Source organism: Orcinus orca, chromosome 1, assembly GCF_937001465.1.
Source record: "Orcinus orca chromosome 1, mOrcOrc1.1, whole genome shotgun sequence".
In the NCBI taxonomy this organism is placed as follows: domain Eukaryota; kingdom Metazoa; phylum Chordata; class Mammalia; order Artiodactyla; family Delphinidae; genus Orcinus; species Orcinus orca.
Genome location: NC_064559.1, coordinates 148,414,616 through 148,433,915, shown reverse-complemented (window position 1 = coordinate 148,433,915; position 19,300 = coordinate 148,414,616). Strand labels below are relative to the sequence as shown.

Here is a 19,300-nt window from a genome sequence, read left to right as displayed (position 1 = left end):
AAACAACAGAAGCTAAATCCTAGTGGGGTTTTGCATATTCTAATAGTGTGTGAATACAAGGGTTCAGTGGTAAGATCTGAAGGTCCTAGAGAATTCTGGGCCTATAAACCCACAAAACTAATTAGCCAGTGCTTTTCTCTAGGTTAAAGCCCAAAACTGAGAAGAAACTCCTGAAGATAGAACCAAAATTGAGCAGCACAGAAACAATGGAGAAAAATAGAGAGGAAAAAAAAAAGTCTGCATTAAAAAGGCAGTGCTTGGGACCAGAGAAAGAGAATTCAGAAAGTAAGCCATGCTACTTCCGGAAACTACACACACACACACACACACACACACACACACACACACACACACCCCAAACAAGAACAGAATAAAGAACTTTAGAACCTGAAAAAAAGCTTCTTAAAGTTGATTAAAAACTAATTTCTCATAAAATGGGCAATACAATAGGATCACTATCTAAAGCCATAAAGATTATAGAGTTATTATAAAGCAAAAAGACAACAAGAAGCAAAGTAACATCACTACAGACAATAAAAGCAAGCCAGACAGTGAAGCCTGCAAAAAAGATAAAACTATAACCTATTATTTCAAAATAAACTTAAGTCCAGTTCTGCATATTAGGAGCTTGGAAACTGTCATTCTGCCCTAACAACAACTAGAAAGCTGAATAGATTGAAAAACCAATGACATTTCTTGGATCTCTAAGACAGAGAACACAGGGCACACTGTTGCCTTAAAGATTTGAGAGACAGGTGAATATAAATCATCACAGATTACCTGAGCAAACAGTCATAAGAGGAAACTGCCACCAAAACCAGTGAAAAGGTAGGAAAATCTGAACTGTCATTGACAAATTGCTGGAGGCTCAGTGTGCACAACACTGAGAGTTTAAAACTCCAGGGGTACTCAGTCATAAGGAGACTGCCACAGCACTGTGAGATTTACCTCCAGGAGTTCCACCAGATTCCCACAGTAAACATCAGAGAAAAATCTCCTTGTGCTTCCAAAAGTGGGAGGGGAAAATGAAACAATTTGAAATATATCAGAGCACTCTGTTCTTTTTAAACAAGGCCTGACCTCAGGTGAATGTAATTAACTACAGGCTAACCTACTGGGGTATTATCAGAGCCTAACTGACCTGGGAGAAGGGAAAACCCAACTGCAACTGGCCCAAGCCTTCCACATGAGAGAAAGGAAATAGAGTTGAACCTTGAACAACATGGGGGTTAGAAGCATCAACCTCTCACACAGTCAAAAATCCACATATAACTTTATAAAGTCAACCCTCCATATCCACGGTTCCACATCTACAGATTCAACAAACATTAGATCATGTAGTACTGGAGTATGTATTTATTGAAAGAAATCTGTGTATAAGTGGACCCATGCAGTTCAAACCCATGTTGTTCAAGGGTCAGCTGTACTAAACTCCAGCTCACTCTAGCAATCCAGTCACACCAAAGCGGGGAGAAAAAAAATGAGAAGCTCTTGTCAGTTTATAGTTCACATTCACAGACTCACTAAAAGTCTAAAACTTAATCATAGGAGTATAGAATGCTACCCCTCCCCACACCTCAGCATCAGTAACCAAGACCGATTTTCAACAGTTCCTTTTACCGGGTACATAATGTCGAGCTATCAGAAAAAAAATGACAAGGCATACCAAAAGGGAAAAAAAGCACAATTTAAAGAAACTGAACAATGATCAGAAACACATGGCAGGGAAGTTGGAATTATCAGACCAGAACTTTTAAAACAATTATGAATAATATGCTAAAGGTTCTAATGGATAAACCACACAGCTTACAAGAATAGATGGGCAATGTAAGCAGAGAGAGAAAAAAACTAAGATAGAATCAAAAAGAAATGCTAGAGATCAAAACACTGCAACAGAAATGAATATGTCTACAATGGGCTTATTACTAGATTGGATATGGCTAAGGAAAGAACATCAGTAGAATACTTGAAAACAAAAAAGCAAAGAGAACAAAGACAAAAAAAGCAGGATAGGATATGCAAGGGCTATGGAACTATAAAGGTGCAACATACCTGTGATGGAAATACCAGAAGGAGAAGAGATAAATGAAAAGAAGAAATATTTGAAACTATAATGATGGAGAATTTCTCCAAATTAAAGCCAGACAACAAACCACAGATCCAGGAAGATCAGAGGTTACAAAGCAGGAAAAATGCTGAAACTTTACATCATTTTCAAACTAAAGCATATCAGAAAGAAGTCAAGGGAGAAAAATCTTACCTATAGAGGAATAAAGATAAGAAGTATATATGACTTCTTCACAGACATCATGCAAGCAAGAAGAAAATGGGGTGACATGTTTAAAGTATTGAGAGAAAAAATCTGCTAACCTACAATTCTATTCCCTATGAAATTATCTTTCAAAGTGAAAAATAAATAAAGACAAAAACCGAGGGAATGTTTTTGCCAGTACTGCTGTATAAGAAATGTTAAAAGAAGTTCTTTAGAGAGAAAAAAAATAAGTCATTATCTTGCATTTACAAAGAGTAAGGAGGAGAATCAAAGAAGGAATAAGTGAAGTTAAAATAAAATCTTTATTTTTCTTATACTTAAGAGGTAACAGTTTGTACAAAACAATAGCATCAATATATTCAATTATGTATATATATATATAATATATACACATCTACATACAACATACATACATATAAATGCTAATGTATGTATCAGTGAAATAACTGAAGTCAGTGGTACAAGGGACAGGAAGGGGGAATTAGGATTGTTTTGTTATTATATGATACTAATACTACCTGTGAAATTGTATAGTGTTTGAAACTGGGCTTGGATTAGCTATATATGTATATTGCAATCTCTAGGGCAAACACTAAGAAAGTGGTAACCAATATGTGAAGAAAGGAGAGAAAATGGAATCATATAAAATGCTCAAAACAAAAGGAAGAAAAAAGTGGAATGTAAAATAGGAAAACAATGGCAACAAATAAAAAACAGTAATGGATATGACAGATATTAATCAAACTGTATCAATTATCACTATAAAGTTAATAGTCTAAATGGACAAATTTAAAAACAGAGGTTGCAGTGTGTTGCCAAGATGGAGTAGGAAGATCCTAAGCTCACCTCTTCCCACAGGCACACCAAAATTACAACTATTGATAGAGCAATTATCTATAACAACAACCTAAAGACTAGCAGAAAAGATTTTCTACAACTAAAGATATAAAGAAGCAACCATAATGAGATGGGTAGGAGGGGCAGAGCTGTGATATAATCAAGACCCCCAACCCCAGTGGGTAACTGACAAATAAGAAGATAATAACAACTTCAGAGGTTGTCCCCAAGGAGCAAGGGGTCCAAGCTCCACATTGGACTCCCTAGCCCATGGGTCCTGCACTGGAAAGATGATTCCCCAGAATGTCTGGCTTTGAAGGCCAGTGGGGCTTGCATATGGGAGAGCTTGAAGGCTGTAGGAAACAGAGACTCTGCTCTGTAGGAAACAGAGACACATTGCTCTGAGTGCCAGTGCAAACACAGTAATTTGAAAAGAGCTTGGTCAGATCCACTAACTGACCTTAGAGATCCTCCCAGAGAGGCAGGAGGCAACTGGGATTCCTTATGGGGACAAAGACTCTGGCAGTAGCCATTTTGGGGAGGTCATTCTACCACAAGGACATTAACACTGGCAAGAGCCATTATGAAGTCCTCCCTCTAGCCTATTATTACACGTGCCAGCCCCAACTGCCAGCACACCTATAGTAGTCAGCCCCACCACATTAGAAGGGCCCATGCAACCCACATAGGGGACATCCCCTAGAGCATATAGCTCTGGTGACCAGAGGGGAGTATGCTGCTGGACCCCATAGGACATCTCCCACATAAGGCCACTTCTCCAAGATTGGGAAATGTAATCAACCTAATAAATAGAAATAAACACAGAGAATTAGGCAAAATGAGGAGACAAAAGAATATGTTCCAAACAAAGGAACAAGGCAGAACCTCAGAAAAAGAATTAAACGAAATGGAAATAAGCAATCTACCTTGAGGAATTCAAGGTAATGATCATAACGATGCTCAACAAACTTGAGAAAAGAATGGATGAACATGGTGAGAATTTTAATGAGGATTTGGAAAACATAAAGAACCAAACCTAGCTGGAGAATAAAATAACTAAAAGTAAAAATACACTAGAAGAAATCAACAGAGATTAAGTGACACAGAGGAACAGATCAGCAAACTGAAAGACAGAGTAGTGGAAATCACCCAAGCTAAATAGAAAATAAGGGGAAAAAAGAAGTTTAAAAAATGAGGATAGTTAAGAGAACTCTGGGAAAAATAAAGCATAATAACTTTCACATTATAAGGGTCCCAGAAGGCAAAGAGATAGAGAAAAGGGCAGAGAACTTATTTGAAAAAAATAATTGTTGAAAATTTCCCTAACTTGGGAAAGAAAACAGACATCCAGGTCCAGGAAGAACACAGAGTCCCAAATAAGGAGAATCCAAGGAGGTCCACAACAAGATACATTATAGTTAAAATTGCTAAAATTAAAGACAGAGAGACAATCCTAAAAGCAGCAAGAGAAAAGCAACTGGTGAAGTAAAAGGGAACTCCCATTAAACTGTCAGCTGACTTTTCATCAAAAACTTTGCAGGGCAGAAGAGGGTAGCACAATATATTCAAAGTGATAAAAGGAAAACCCCTACAACCAAGAATACTCTACCTGTCAAGACTTTATTCAGATTTGAAGAAAAGACAAAAAGTTTTTGCAGACAAGCAAAAGCTAAAAAAGTTCAATATCACCAAACCAGTTTTAAAAGAAATGTTAAAGGATCTTTTCTAAGCAGAAAAGACCAGGACTAGAAATATGAAAATTATGAAAGGAAGAATGTTATCAGTAAAGGCAAACATGCAATAAAAGTAGTGAACCAAGCACTTATAAAGCTAGTAGGAAGGTTAAAAGAGAAAAGTAGTAAATTTATCTATATCCACAATAAGGAGTTAAGGGATACAGAAAACAAAAAAATATAAAATATGATGTAGAAAGAGGAAACCTTCAAGATGGTGGAAGAGTAAGACATGGAGATCACCTTTCTCCCCACAAATACATCAGAAACACATCTACATGTGGAACAACTCCTATAACACCTACTGAACACTGGCAGAAGAACTCAGACCTCTCAAAAGCCAAGAAACTCCCCCACGTATCTGGGTAGGGCAAAAGAAAAAAGGAAAAACAGAGACAAAAGAATAGGGATGGGATCTGCCCCTCTGGGAAGGAGGAAAAGCTTCCACACACTAGGAAGCCCCTTCACTGGCAGAGACAGTGGGTGGCAGGGGGGAAGCTTCGGAGCCACAGCAGAGAGCACTACAAGCCCTTTGCCTTGCAGAGGGCAAGGCAAAGAGATTCCCGCACAGAGGATCAGTGCCAATCAGCACTCACCAGCCTGAAAGGCTTTTCTGCTCACCTGCTGGGGCGGGTTGGGGCTGGGAGCTGAGGCTCCAGCTTTGGAGGTCGGATCCCAGGGAGAGGACTGGGGTTGCCTGTGAGAACACAGCCTGAAGGGGGCTAGTGCGCCACAGCTAGCCAGGAGGGAGTCCAGGAAAAAGTATGGAACTGTCGAAGAAGAAATAGACTTTTTCTTGCCTCTGTGTTTCGGGGTGCACGAGGGGAAGGGATACAGGGCACCGCTTAAACGAGCTCCAGAGACGGGCGTGAACCACGGCAATCAGCGCGGATCTCAGAGGTGAGCATGAGACGCCAAGGCTGCTGCTGCAGCCAATAAGAAGCCTGTGTGCAAGCACAGGTCACTATCAACATCTCCCCTCCCTGAAGTCTGTGCAGCCCGCCACTGCCAGGGTCCCGTGATCCAGGGACAATTTTCCCGGGAGAACACACGGAGCACCACAGGCTGTTGCAACGTCACGCTGGCCTCTCCTAACACAGGCTTGCCCCACATTCTGTACACAACCCTCCCCCCTGCCTGAGTGAGCCAGAGCCCCATAATCAGCTGCTCCTTTAACCCCATCCTGTCTGAGCAGGAACAGATGCCCTCAGGTGACCTACACACAGAGGTGGGGCCAAATCCAAAGCTGAGCCCCAGGAGATGTGTGAACAAAGAAGAGAAAGGGAAATTTCTCCCAGCAGCCTCAGGAGCAGCGGATTATATCTCCACAATCAACTTGATGTACCCCACATCTGTGGAACACCTGAATAGACAACGAATCATCCTAAATTGAGGCAGTGGACTTTGGGAGCAACAATATATATATATACTTTTCCTTTTTCGCTTTTTCAATGTGGCTGACAGGGTCGTGGTGCTCTGTCCGGCTGTCAGGCCTGTGCCTCTGAGGTGGGAGAGCTGAGTTCAGGACACTGGTTCACTGGAAACTACCCAGCTCCACGTAATATCAAACAGCAAAAATATTCGAGAGATCTCCATCTCAACGCCAAGACCCAGCTCCACTAAATGACCAGCAAGCTACAGTGCTGAACACCTATGCCAAACAATTACAAGGATGGGAACACAACCCCACCCACTAGCAGAAAGTCTGCCTTAAAGCATAATAAGGTCACAGACACCCTAAAACACACCACCGGCCGTGGAACTGACCAAAAGAAAGACAAGATCCAAACTCATCCACCAGAACACAGGCACTAGTGCCCTCCACCAGGAAGCCTAAACAACCCACTGAACCAACATAGCCCCTGGGGGAAGACACCAAAAACAACAGGAACTACGAACTTGCAGACTGCGAAAAGGAGACCCCAAACACATGAAGTTAAGCAAAATGAGAACACAGAGAAACACACAGCAGATGAAGGACCAAGGCAAAAACCCACCAGACAAAACAAATGAAGAGGAAATAGTCAGTCTACCTGAAGAAGAATTCAGAATAATGATAGTAAAGATGATACAAAATCTTGGAAACAGAATGAAGAAAATACAAAAACCATTTAACAAGGACCTAGAAGAACTAAAGAGCAAACAAATAATGATAAACAACACAATAAATGAAATTAAAAATTCTCTAGAATGAATCAATAGCAGAATAACTGAGGCAGAAGAATGGATAAGTGACCAGGAAGATAAAATAGTGGAAATAACTACCGCAGAGAGGAATAAAGAAAAAAGAATGAAAAGAATTGAGGACAGTCTCAGAGACCTCAAGGACAACATTAAACACATCAACATTCGAACTATAGGGGTCTCAGAAGAAAAAGAGAAAAAGAAAGGGACTGAGAAACTATCTGAAGAGATTATAGTTGAAAACTTCCTGAATATGGGAAAGGAAATAGTTAATCAAGTCCAGGAAGGGCAGAGAGTCCCATACAGGATAAATCCAAGAAGCAACATGCCATGACACTGATTAATCAAACTATCAAAAATTAAATACAAAGAAAAAATATGTAAAGTAGCAAGGGAAAAACAACAAATAACATACAAGGGAATCCCCATAAGGTTAACAGCTGATCTTTCAGCAGAAACTCTGCAAGACAGAAGGGACTGGCAGGACATATTTAAAGTCATGGAAGGGAAAAACCTACAACCAAGATTACTCTACCCAGCAGGGATCTCATTCAGATTCGACGAAGAAATCAAAACCTTTACAGACAAGCAAAATGTAAGAGAATTCAGCACCACTAAACCAGCTTTACAACAAATACTAAAGGAACTTCTGTAGGCAGGAAACACAAGAGAAAGAAAAGACCTTCAATAACAAACCCAAAACAATTAAGAAAATGGTAATAGGAACATACATATCAATAATTACTGTAAATGTAAATAGATTAAATGCTCCAACATAGACTGGCTGAATGGATACAAACACAAGACCCATATATATGCTGTCTACAAGAGACCCACTTCAGACCTAGGGACACAGACAGACTGAAAGTGAGGGAATGGAAAAAGATATTCCATGAAAATGGAAATCAAAAGAAAGCTGGAGTAGCAATTCTCATATCACACAAAATACACATTATAAAAAGACTGTTACAAGAGACAAAGAATGACACTACAGAATGATCAAGGGGTCAATCCAAGAAAAAGATATAACAATTGTAAATACTTATGCACCCAACATAAGAGCACCTCAATCCCTAAGGCAAATGCAAACAGCCATAAAAGGGAAAGCAACAGTAACACAATCATAGTAGGGGACTTTAACACCCCACTTTCACCAATGGACAGATCATCCAAAATGAAAATAAATAAGGAAACACAAGCTTTAAACAATACATTAAACAAGATGGACTTAATTGATATTAATAGGACATTCCATCCAAAAACAACAGAATACACATTCTTCTCAAGTGCTCATGGAACATTCTCCAGGATACGTGATATCTTGCAACAAAAATCAAGCCTTGGTAAATTTAAGCAAATTGAAATCATATCAAGTATCTTTTCTGACCACAATGGTATGAGACTAGATATCAATTATTGGAAAAAAATCTGTAAAAAATATAAATACATGGAGGCTTAAAAATACACTACTTAATAACCAAGAGATCACTGAAGAAATCCAAGATGAAATCAAAAAATACTTAGAAACAAATGACATGATGACCCAAAACTTACGGGATGCAGCAAAAGCAGTTCTAAGAGTGAAGTGTATAGCAATACAATCCTACCTTAAGAAACAAGAAACCTCTCAAATAAACAACCTAAACTTACACCTAAAGCAATTAGAGAAGAACAAAACAACCCCAAAGGTAGAAGAAGGAAAGAAATCATAAAGATCAGATCAGAAATAAATGAAAAAGAAATGAAGGAAATAACAGCAAAGATCAATAAAACTAAAAGCTGGTTCTTTGAGAAGATAAAAAAATGGATAAACCATTAGCCAGACTCAACAAGAAAAAAAGGGAGAAGACTCAAATCAATAAAATTAGAAATGAAAAAGGAGAAGTAACAACTGACACTGCAGAAATACAAAGGATCATGAGAGATTATGACAAGCAATTGTATGCCAATAAAGTGGACAACCTGGAAGAAATGGACAAATTCTTAGAAATGCACAACCTTCTGAGACTGAACCAGGAAGAAATAGAAAATATGAACAGACCAATCAGAAGCACTGAAATTGAAACTGTGATTAAAAATCTTCCAACAAACAAAAGCCCAGGACCAGATGGCTTCACATGCAAATTCTATCAAATATTTAGAGAAGAGCTAATACCTATTGTTCTCAAACCCCTCTAAAAGACAGCAGAGGGAAGAACACTCCCAAACTCATTCTACGAGGCCACTATAACCCTGATACAAAAACCAGACAAAGATGTCAAAAAAGAAACCTACAGGCCAATATCACTGATGAACATGGATGCAAAAATCCTCAACAAAATACTAGGAAACAGAATCCAACGGCACATTAAAAGGATCATAACCATGATCCAGTGGGGTTTATCCCAGGAATGCAAGGATTCTTCAATATACATGAATCAGTCAATGTGGTACACCATATTAAGAAACTGAAGAATAAAAACCGTATGATCATCTCAACAGATGCAGAAAAAGCTTTTGACAAAATTAAACACCAATTTATGATATGCCCTCCAGATATGCCCTCCAGAAAGTAGGCATAGAGGGAACTAATTTATGATATGCGCTCCAGATATGCCCTCCAGAAAGTAGGCATAGAGGGAACTAGGGAACTTACTTCAACATAATAAAGGCCAAATATGACAAACCCACAGCCAACAGCATCCTCAATGGTGAAAAACTGAAAGCATTTCCACTAAGATCAGGAACAAGACAAGGTTGCTCACTCTCATGACTATTATTTAACATAGTTTTGGAAGTTTTAGCCACAGCAATCAGAGAAGAAAAAGAAATAAAAGCAATTCAAATTGGAAAAGAAGAAGTAAAGCTGTCACTGGTTGCACATGACATGATACTCTACATAGAGAATCCTAAAGATGCTACCAGAAAACTACTAGAGCTAATCAATGAATTTGGTAAAGTAGCAGGATACAAAATTAATGCACATAAATCTTTTGCATTCCTATATACGAATGATGAAAAATCTGAAAGAGAAGTTAAGGAAACACTCCCATTTACCATGGCAACAAAGAGAATAAAATACCTAGGAATAAACCTATCTAAGGAGACAAAAGACCTGTATGCAGAAAATTATGACACTGATCAAAGAAATTAAAGATGATACAAATAGATGGAGAGATATACCATGTTCCTGGTTTGGAAGAATCAACATTGTGAAAATGACTCTACTACTCAAAGCAATCTACAGATTCAATGCAATCCCTATCAAATTACCAATGGCATTTTTCACAGAACTAGAACAAAAATTTCACAATTTGTATGGAAACCCCAAAAACCTGAAATAGCCAAAGCAAACTTGAGAAAGAAAAATGGAGCTGGAGGAATCAGGCTCCCTGACTTCAGACTATACTACAAAGTAATCAAGACAGTATGGTACTAGCACAAAAACAGAAATATAGATCAATGGAACAGGATAGAAAGTCCAGAGATAAACCCATGCACATATGGTCACCTTATCTTTGATAAAGGAGGGAAGAATATACAGTGGAGAAATGACAGCCTCTTCAATAAGTGGTGCTGGGAAAACTGGACAGCTACATGGAAAAGAATGAAATTAGAACACTCTCTAACACTGTACACAAAAGTAAACTCAAAATGGATTAAAGACCTAAATGTAAGGCCAGACACTATAAAACCCTTAAAGAAAATCATAGGCACACTCCATGACATAAATCACAGCAAGATCCTTTTTGACCCACCTCCTAGAGAAATGGAAATAGAAACAAAAACAAACAAAAGGGACCTAATGAAATTTAAAAGCCTTTGCACAGCAAAGGAAACAAAACGAAAAGACAACCCTCAGAGTGGGAGAAAATATTTGCAAATTAAGCAACTGACAAAGGATGAATCTCCAAAATTTACAAGCAGCTCATGCAGCTCAATATCATAAAAACAAACAACCCAATCCAAAAATGGGCAGAAGACCTAAATAGACATTTCTCCAAAGAAGATATACAGATTGCCAACAGACACATGAAAGAATGCTTAACATCATTAATCATTAGAGAAATGCAAATCAAAACTATAATGAGATATCATCTCACAGCAGTCAGAATGGTCATCATCAAAAAATCTACAAACAATAAATGCTGGAGAGGGTGTGGAGAAAAGGGAACCCTCTTGCACTGTTGGTGGGAATGTAAATTGATAGAGCCACTATAGAGAACATTATGGAGGTTCCTTAAAAAACTACAAATAGAACTACCATACGACCCAGCAATCCCACTACTGGGCATATACACTGAGAAAATCATAATTGAAAAAGAGTTATGTACCACAATGTTCATTGCAGCCCTATTTACAATAGCCAGGATGTGGAAGCAAACTAAATGTCCATCAACAGATGAAAGGATAAAGAAGATGTGGCACATATATACAATGGAATATTACTCAGCCATAAAAAGGAACGAAACTGAGTTATTTGTAGTGAGGTGGATGGACCTAAAGACTGTCATATAGAGTTCAGTAAGTCAGAAAGATAAAAACAAATACCGTATGCTAACACATATATATGGCATCTAAAAAGAAAAAAAAAAAAAAAGAAAATAGAAGAACCTAGGGGCAAGATGGGAAGAAAGATGCAGACCTAGTAGAGAATGGACTTCAGGATATGGGGCGGGGGAAGATTAAGCTGGGACAAAGTGAGAGAGTGGCATGGACATATATACACTACCGAAACAGATAGCTAGTGGGAAGCAGCCGCATAGCACAGGGAGATCAGCTTGGTGCTTTGTGACCACCTAGAGGGGTGGGATAGGGAGGTTGGGAGGGAGACACAAGAGGGGGGAGATATGGGGACATATGTATATGTATAACTGATTCACTTTGTCATAAAGCAGAAACTGACACACCACTGTAAAGCAATTATACTCTAATAAAGAGGTTAAAAAAAAACGCAATTATACTACAGTAAAGATGTTAAAAAATAATTAAAAATGGGGGAAAAAAGTGGTTATCACTGCATGATAAGGTAAGGGAAATTTTAACCTAACTTTGTAGCTTTCTATATTTTTGTAACTATCCACAATAAGGTATATTATTTTCTTAGGCACAAGGAGAATTTTTTTTTTTTTTTTTTTTGCGGTATGCGGGCCTCTCACTGTTGTGGCCTCTTCCGTTGCAGAGCACAGGCTCCGGACGCGCAGGCTCAGCAGCCATGGCTCACGGGCCCAGCCGCTCCGCGGCATGTTGGATCTTCCCGGACCGGGGCACGAACCCGTGTCCCCTGCATCGGCAGGCGGACTCTCAACCACTGCACCACCAGGGAAGCCCCAAGGAGAACTTTTTAAAAACTTTTCTATATGCGGATATATGTATATGTATAGCTGATTCACTTTGTTATAAAGCAGAAACTAACACACAATTGTAAAGCAATTATACTCCAAAAAAGATGTTAAAAAAAATCTGAGGAACAAAAGCAAATAACTAAATAAATAGGAGATATTCCATGTTCATGGATAGGAAGATTTTATATAGACAAGATATCAGTTCTTCTCAACTTATCTATATATTCAGTGCAATACCAATCAGAATGCCAGCATGTTATTGTGTAGGTATTGACAAACTGATTCTAAAGTTTCTATTGAGAGGTACAAAATCCAGAATAGCTAAGACAATTGAAGGAAAAGGACAAATTAGAGGACTGAGATACCACCCAACTTCGAGATTACTATAAAGCTACAGTAATCAAGACATTGTGGTACTGGCAAAAGAATATATCAATGGAACAGAACAGAGAACTCAGAAATAGACAGAAATATAGTCAACTGATCTTTGATGAAGGAACAAAGGCCATACAATGGAGCAAAGATAGTCTTTTCAACCAATGATGTTAAAATAGTCATGTGCAGAACATGAATACACAAAAAAAACTAGACACAGAAATTACTCCTTTCATGAAAATTAACTCGAAAATGGATCTATTACATAAATGTAAAGTGCAAAATTATAAAACTCCTAGAAGATAACATAGGAGAAAACCTAGATGACCTTGGGTATGGCAATGACTTTTTAGATGTAACACCAAAGACATAATCCATGAAAGAAAGAATTGACAAGCTCGGCTTCATTAAAATTAAAAACCTTCTGCTCCACAAAAGACAAAGTTACGAGAATGAGAATATGAGCTATAGACTAGGAGCAAATTTTTGAAAAAGGCATCTATAAAAGAACTGTTATTCAAAATATACAAAGAACTCTTAAAACTCAACAAGAAAAAAAAAAAACTCAACAAGAAGTAAACAAAGAACTCATTTTTTTTAAAAAGCCAATACCTTAACAGACATCTCACCAAAAAGATATATAGATGAAAAATAAGCATATGCAAAGATGCTCCACATTATATATCACCAGTGAAATACAAATTAAAACAACAATAAGATACCACCACACATGCCAAAATCCAGAACAATAACACCAAATGCTGGTGAAGATGTGGAGCAATAGGAACTCCCATTCATTGCTGGTGGGCATGCAAATAGTATAGCCACTGGAAAAGAGTTTGGCAATTTCTTATAAAACTAAACAAAATCTTACCATACAATCCAGCAATTGTGCTCCTTGGTATTTATCCAAAGATGCAGAAAACTGTCCACAAAAAAACCTGCACATCGATGTTTATAGCAGGTTTATTAATAAATGCTAAAATATGGAAGTAATCAACACATCTTTCAGTAGGTATATGAATAAAGAAACTGGTACATCCAGACAATGTAGTATTATTCAGCTCTAAAATGAAATTATCTTATCAAGCTATGAAAATACACAGAGGAATCTTAAATCCATGTTACTAAATGAAAGAAGCCAATCTGAAAAGGGTATATACTATATGATTCTAACTATATGACATTCTGGAATAGGCAAAACTATGGAGACAATAAAAAGATGAGTGGTTGACAGAGTTAGAGAGGGGGATAGGGGTGACTAGGCAGAGGACTGAGGATTTTAGGGGGCAGTAAAAGTAAACAATGTGATTCCATAATGATGGATATATGTCATTGTACATTTGTCCAAACTCACAGAATGTTCAATACGAAGAGTTTACTGTAAACTATAGATTTTGGGTGATTATGGTATGTCAGTGTAAGTTCATCAATTTAAAAAAAAAAATGTACCACTCTGATAGGGAATGTTTATAATGGGGGAGGCTATGCATGGGCAGGGGCTGGGAGTATAATGGAAATCTCTGTACCTCCTGCTTAATTTTTCTGTGTAACTGAAACTACTCTAAAATAAAATAGTCTTATTTTAAAAAGTAAACTAAAAGGTATCAAGAAAATTATAAAAGACATACAAGACCACATAAACTAGAATTAGACTAATTTAGAAATGCAATGATAGGGCTCAGAATAAGACATTTAAAACTCATTTTATAAATAAATACTAACCTAGGAGAAGGATAATTATAATGAATATAACAGAAAATACTCTAAGAGAAATGGAAGATGAAAATAAGAAAGATTTTAAAAATTAAAAAGAAATAAAATCATTAGATAAGGAACTAATATACTATGATTATACTAAGTACACATTCAACAATTATTTTTTAAAAAACAATTATTTTAACTATATATCTCCAATCTAAAGACAAAAAAATCCTTTAACACGTTTTAACTTTATTAAATGTTTCTTGTTGATAGTAGTTTATGTATAGTAATGCTGAAACTATTTTGTGTTTATTAGCATTCAGTTAATGAGTAACATTACTGATAATGTTAGCAACCAGAATTCACATGGTGGAAGAAGGGAAGTGTAATATGGAAAGAAGAAGGCAGTGAAAAACCTTCTGTGTTGGATTAGCATTAGAAATTTGAATTTATGATTTAAAAAATCCATTTTCTATTCTGTCTGCTGAAATAGCCTAAGAACCATGACACTCCAGTAGCAATGAACACATTTAGTGCCCAGACCTTGGTTCCTAAATACCATTCCCTACTAAAAATACTAGGGCTCTTTGGAAAATAGCTGTTTCCAGGTCTTCAGAAATAGAAGTAAAAAGAGCACAGAGTTTGGGCTATGTTAAACAAAAGAACGTAACACTTGTAGATTTAACATACGCCGTTTCATCTCTTTATAACTGACCACAAATATCCAATACACCATAGCTGTCTGCCACTGGATACATATCCCAACCCCTCAACCAAGTTTAAATTCTTAATTCTTCATCCATAAGATAGAAAATGCAGGACAAACCCAAAAGCTCTGCTGTACTAAATGATATAAAGTGGATTAAAATACCTAACATGGTATTTGCATACCAATTTGCATACACCACACATTCAATAAATGTTTGTTTCCATTCTTTTACCTTTTTTTACATCCCATTGCCCCAACTAATAATCCTCCTTGTGACCTCAGTGTAGTTACCCTTACTTAGGTTTAGGAGGCTGCCAATCTGATCCTAATATTTCATTCTAAGAATAAAAGTATGCCTCCCTTGTACCATATCATTTATATTAGAATAATACCACTTCAAAAGATACAGCATCATGTATACATATATCCCCATATACATATAACTGATTCATTTTGTTATATAGCAGAAGCTAACACAACATTTTAAAGCAATAAAGATGTTAAAAAAAAGATAACAGCATTAATCATAATAATTTTCTAAATTTAGACAGTACTTCAAGGCTGTATATAAAATTACAACCAGTTTAAGTGAACAAATTTCCAGCAGAGTACAAAATATTTGCACCTAGGGAGACATTTCTCATTGCTAGAAATAGACATATGAGAGGACTACTAACTTGGAGCTTTAGGTTGGAGGAATCCACAGGCACCTCTTAGGGCAGTTTTGCATGTTTCTTAGATGTTCCTGTTTTTGCTTTTCCACAAATGAATCCAGAAATATTTTTCTTATTCTACCTTGCACAGTCTCTCTATTTATTAATATATTCATCAATTCAGCAAATATTTTTTGAGCATTTAACATGTGTCAAGCACTCTGTTATATACTATAGATACAGAGTATGTAGTACATTTGGAGATATAGATAATTATGCAGACAACTTCAATTCAGTATTGTAAGTGTTGATAATGAAAGTATGTGATAAACATTGCAGGGGCAAATATCACAATAGTTTTCCCTAAACAAATTGAGAGCAACTTGAGGATTTTTAGGTTGGTGAATAAGATTAGGTTTATAATTTTGAAAGATTGCTCTGCGCATGCTGTGGTAAATGTAATTGGAAAGGAGCAAGAAATCCAAGGAAAGAGTAAGTTTCCCATAAAATCATATAATGCAGAGAGCATAAGGTAGAAGAACAGCAATAATAATATTTTTTAAATAGCAGCTAATAAGAATGTAATATCCACATTTGCCAGATGCTATGTGCTTTATATTCATGATCTCAATTCTCATAAGCAAGCAGCGAACTAAGTACTGCTATTAGTCCCTGCTCTCTACCATGTAACATATGAGGAAATTCAGGCCCAGAGTAGTTAAGTAATGTGCCTAATGGAACAGCATTTTAAAGAGAAAAAGAATTCAAGTCAGTCTGTATTGAACCACTGTGACATATTATTACTACTGACATTTCTCTCCACAAAGCTCATTCAAATTCTTTTCATGCATGCTGAATTTTCAGATATTGTTTCCATGTACAAAGTTTTTATCTCATGTTACAGGAATATCAAAGGAAATTTGATTCTAAGAGAGAAAAACTCAGTCCCAGGGGCATAAACTAAAGACAAATCCCTTTAATTAGATGTTTATTTCACAGAAAATGCATACTTAATTTAAATGGAACATATGAGATAGAAATAATATTTTAAATAAATACGTACCTGTTAGCAATTGCCTGATTCTTTTCACATCTTTTATTCCAAATCACTTTACTTTTCCCCCACTGATGAACCCACTCTCTCTCACACTTTGACCTTGGTTTGAAAAGTATATGGAACCTCATCCTCAGAAGTTGCAGGCACTATATTATGTTCAGTTTTTTCTCTCATACTATCTCTCTTAATCAGGGCTATTGCCATCTATGATTTAGCACATGCAGGCTAACACATAAGAACATACCCTCTGTCTTACCACAGAATGTTGAATATCATTTCAGTGAAATGTCCTAATCTTTCTTTCTCAGGTAATGTCTATTTGCCAGCTCCAGATCTATTTAATCCTACCTATATTTCAGGGCCATGTTCTATTTCTATCTTATGAATTCTCCCATTTAGTATCTGAGAATAAACTATAATAGAATGTTCATTTCTTTTTTCATATGTTTGATGTTTGTCATGACTAAAATAAATTGATGACAGAGTATCCTATCTTATCTCCCCAAGTACAATGTTAAGAGATTCTTATAGGAAAAGTTTTCCTCTGTTTGTAAAATGTCAGCTACCCGAAAGGGATGTAAGGAACAAAGAGAGAGGAAAAAGCATTAATCAAAGGGTAATGTAGACTGATGTGGTACCAGATGTTTTGGCAAAACTATCTTCATATTCAAACAAAATGCAAAATCCTCATATATATATATACATACATATATATATATATGGTTTATATTTCTCTCATGTTGTACATGGCTTATATTTCTATTATATCCCATTACATGAGAAAAATGTAATATATATTTTTGACTAATGTCTTTAAGTTTAATTTAAAATAACTATCAGAATTACTCAATGATTAATAAAAACTTTAATGATTAGTTATTTATATGGTCAATTTAAAAGAAAAAATAAGAGAATCAAATTTTGATTATGCTGAATATTATATTACTATAGAATCTGTGGTGTGTTCCTAAAAATTAGTTTAAATAGTCTATAAAGTACCATTTTGACAGGGAATACAAAAAAGCATATATTAGAGAAATGTCTTATCATCTTTTAATATTCAAATAGTGAAGAAAATAAAACATACCTCACTTTTTTCCTAACTAAGAAACCACGTATCCATCTTTGAACAATCAAAACTGGCGAGTTATGAGCCAGAATTTCATTAATTTTTGAAATAATAACTTTGATATTATCAATTTCATTCTCATAGGTTGATCCCTGTATAAAGAAAATATATTTAATATTTATAGCTCATGAAAGTATTTCCAAAAGGTAGTTTAACTTGGTAGTCTGATGGTATAAACTATTAAAACATTCATGGGTATCTTATTATACACATAACAGTTAAATAATAAATCTATTTTCATATCTATTTTTATTAGATCAGAAGACCAAGAATTAGTAGCACCAAATAATTTTAATTCTCTACAAAAAAAATGCAAGATCAATGAGGATAACTTTCTCCATTCTAGATTCTTCTCACAATCTGCTATCATAGTTATAAAATTTTGCCCATAATCACGTTGATCTCTGAAAGATAATGGCATGAATAGACATCCAATGAAACTCTAAAAGTATTCTGTGGATCATCACAGAGGAAACTGATACATGATGGATTTATAAAACAACTTACAGTAGTTCAAAACTTTGTGGCATCTTAACTAGAATGTTGCACACTTTTACTGGAAGACAGCACATTCCCCTGGCGAAAGATATTCTATATTGCCTTTAAAGAAATTATCTCTAAGATTATTGTTCCTGCAAATTTTTTATTTGGGATCATAGACTCCTTATATCCTACTGATCATTTGACTGGCTAGAAAAAGTCACTCTAGTTATGTCTTGAATGTAAAAATTATGCATTAAAAACCTAACACATTTCTTTGTAAGGTACCTACTCTGAAAATTATCAACCCCATCATGTTTAAAAAAAAATACCTTTACTACATATACACTTAATCAGCTCCAAAAAAAAAAATCACAAAGCCTTGTAGATTAATACTACTTCAGATTTATACTTACAAACATTCATTGCTAATTAGCAAATCCTTTACTTTTGGCCCTGGCTTGCTTCTGTTTCCAACAGGAGCTACTGTAAACCTTCAGTACTATTCTCTATAAAGCCTTTTCCCTAGCACTAACTAAACATCTTGCTTCCTTCTCACAGAGAATATAGGACTATCAAGTCTGAACTTTATCAACTAACACTCCTCCCTTCCCTACAAATTTAACTATATTCCCACTTAACTCTTATATATCTAAACTGAATAGAAGCAACTTCTACTTAATCTTAAATCAAGAAGTATCTCACTTCCTGTCCAAGATTGGCTCTCCATCATGGTTAAGTTTAATCTCCCTGTTTTCAATTACTTCCCTGCTACTGTCCCTATGTCTCACCTATAAATATGATGTAGTCTCACCCATCTGTAAAATGCACACACACAAATAA

General features: G+C 36.2%; 1 protein-coding gene across 3 annotated transcripts in view; it reads right to left on the bottom strand.

The window, feature by feature from the left end:
* LRRIQ3 (leucine rich repeats and IQ motif containing 3) overlaps positions 1–19,300 on the bottom strand; it is a 240,600-nt gene that overhangs the window by 154,480 nt on the left and 66,820 nt on the right. For all 3 annotated transcript variants that reach the window (XM_033405981.2, XM_049703184.1, XM_049703176.1), the window contains one exon: positions 17,936–18,069. In XM_033405981.2, the coding sequence (XP_033261872.1) occupies positions 17,936–18,069 (134 nt within the window). The remainder of the gene's footprint in view (positions 1–17,935; positions 18,070–19,300) is intronic.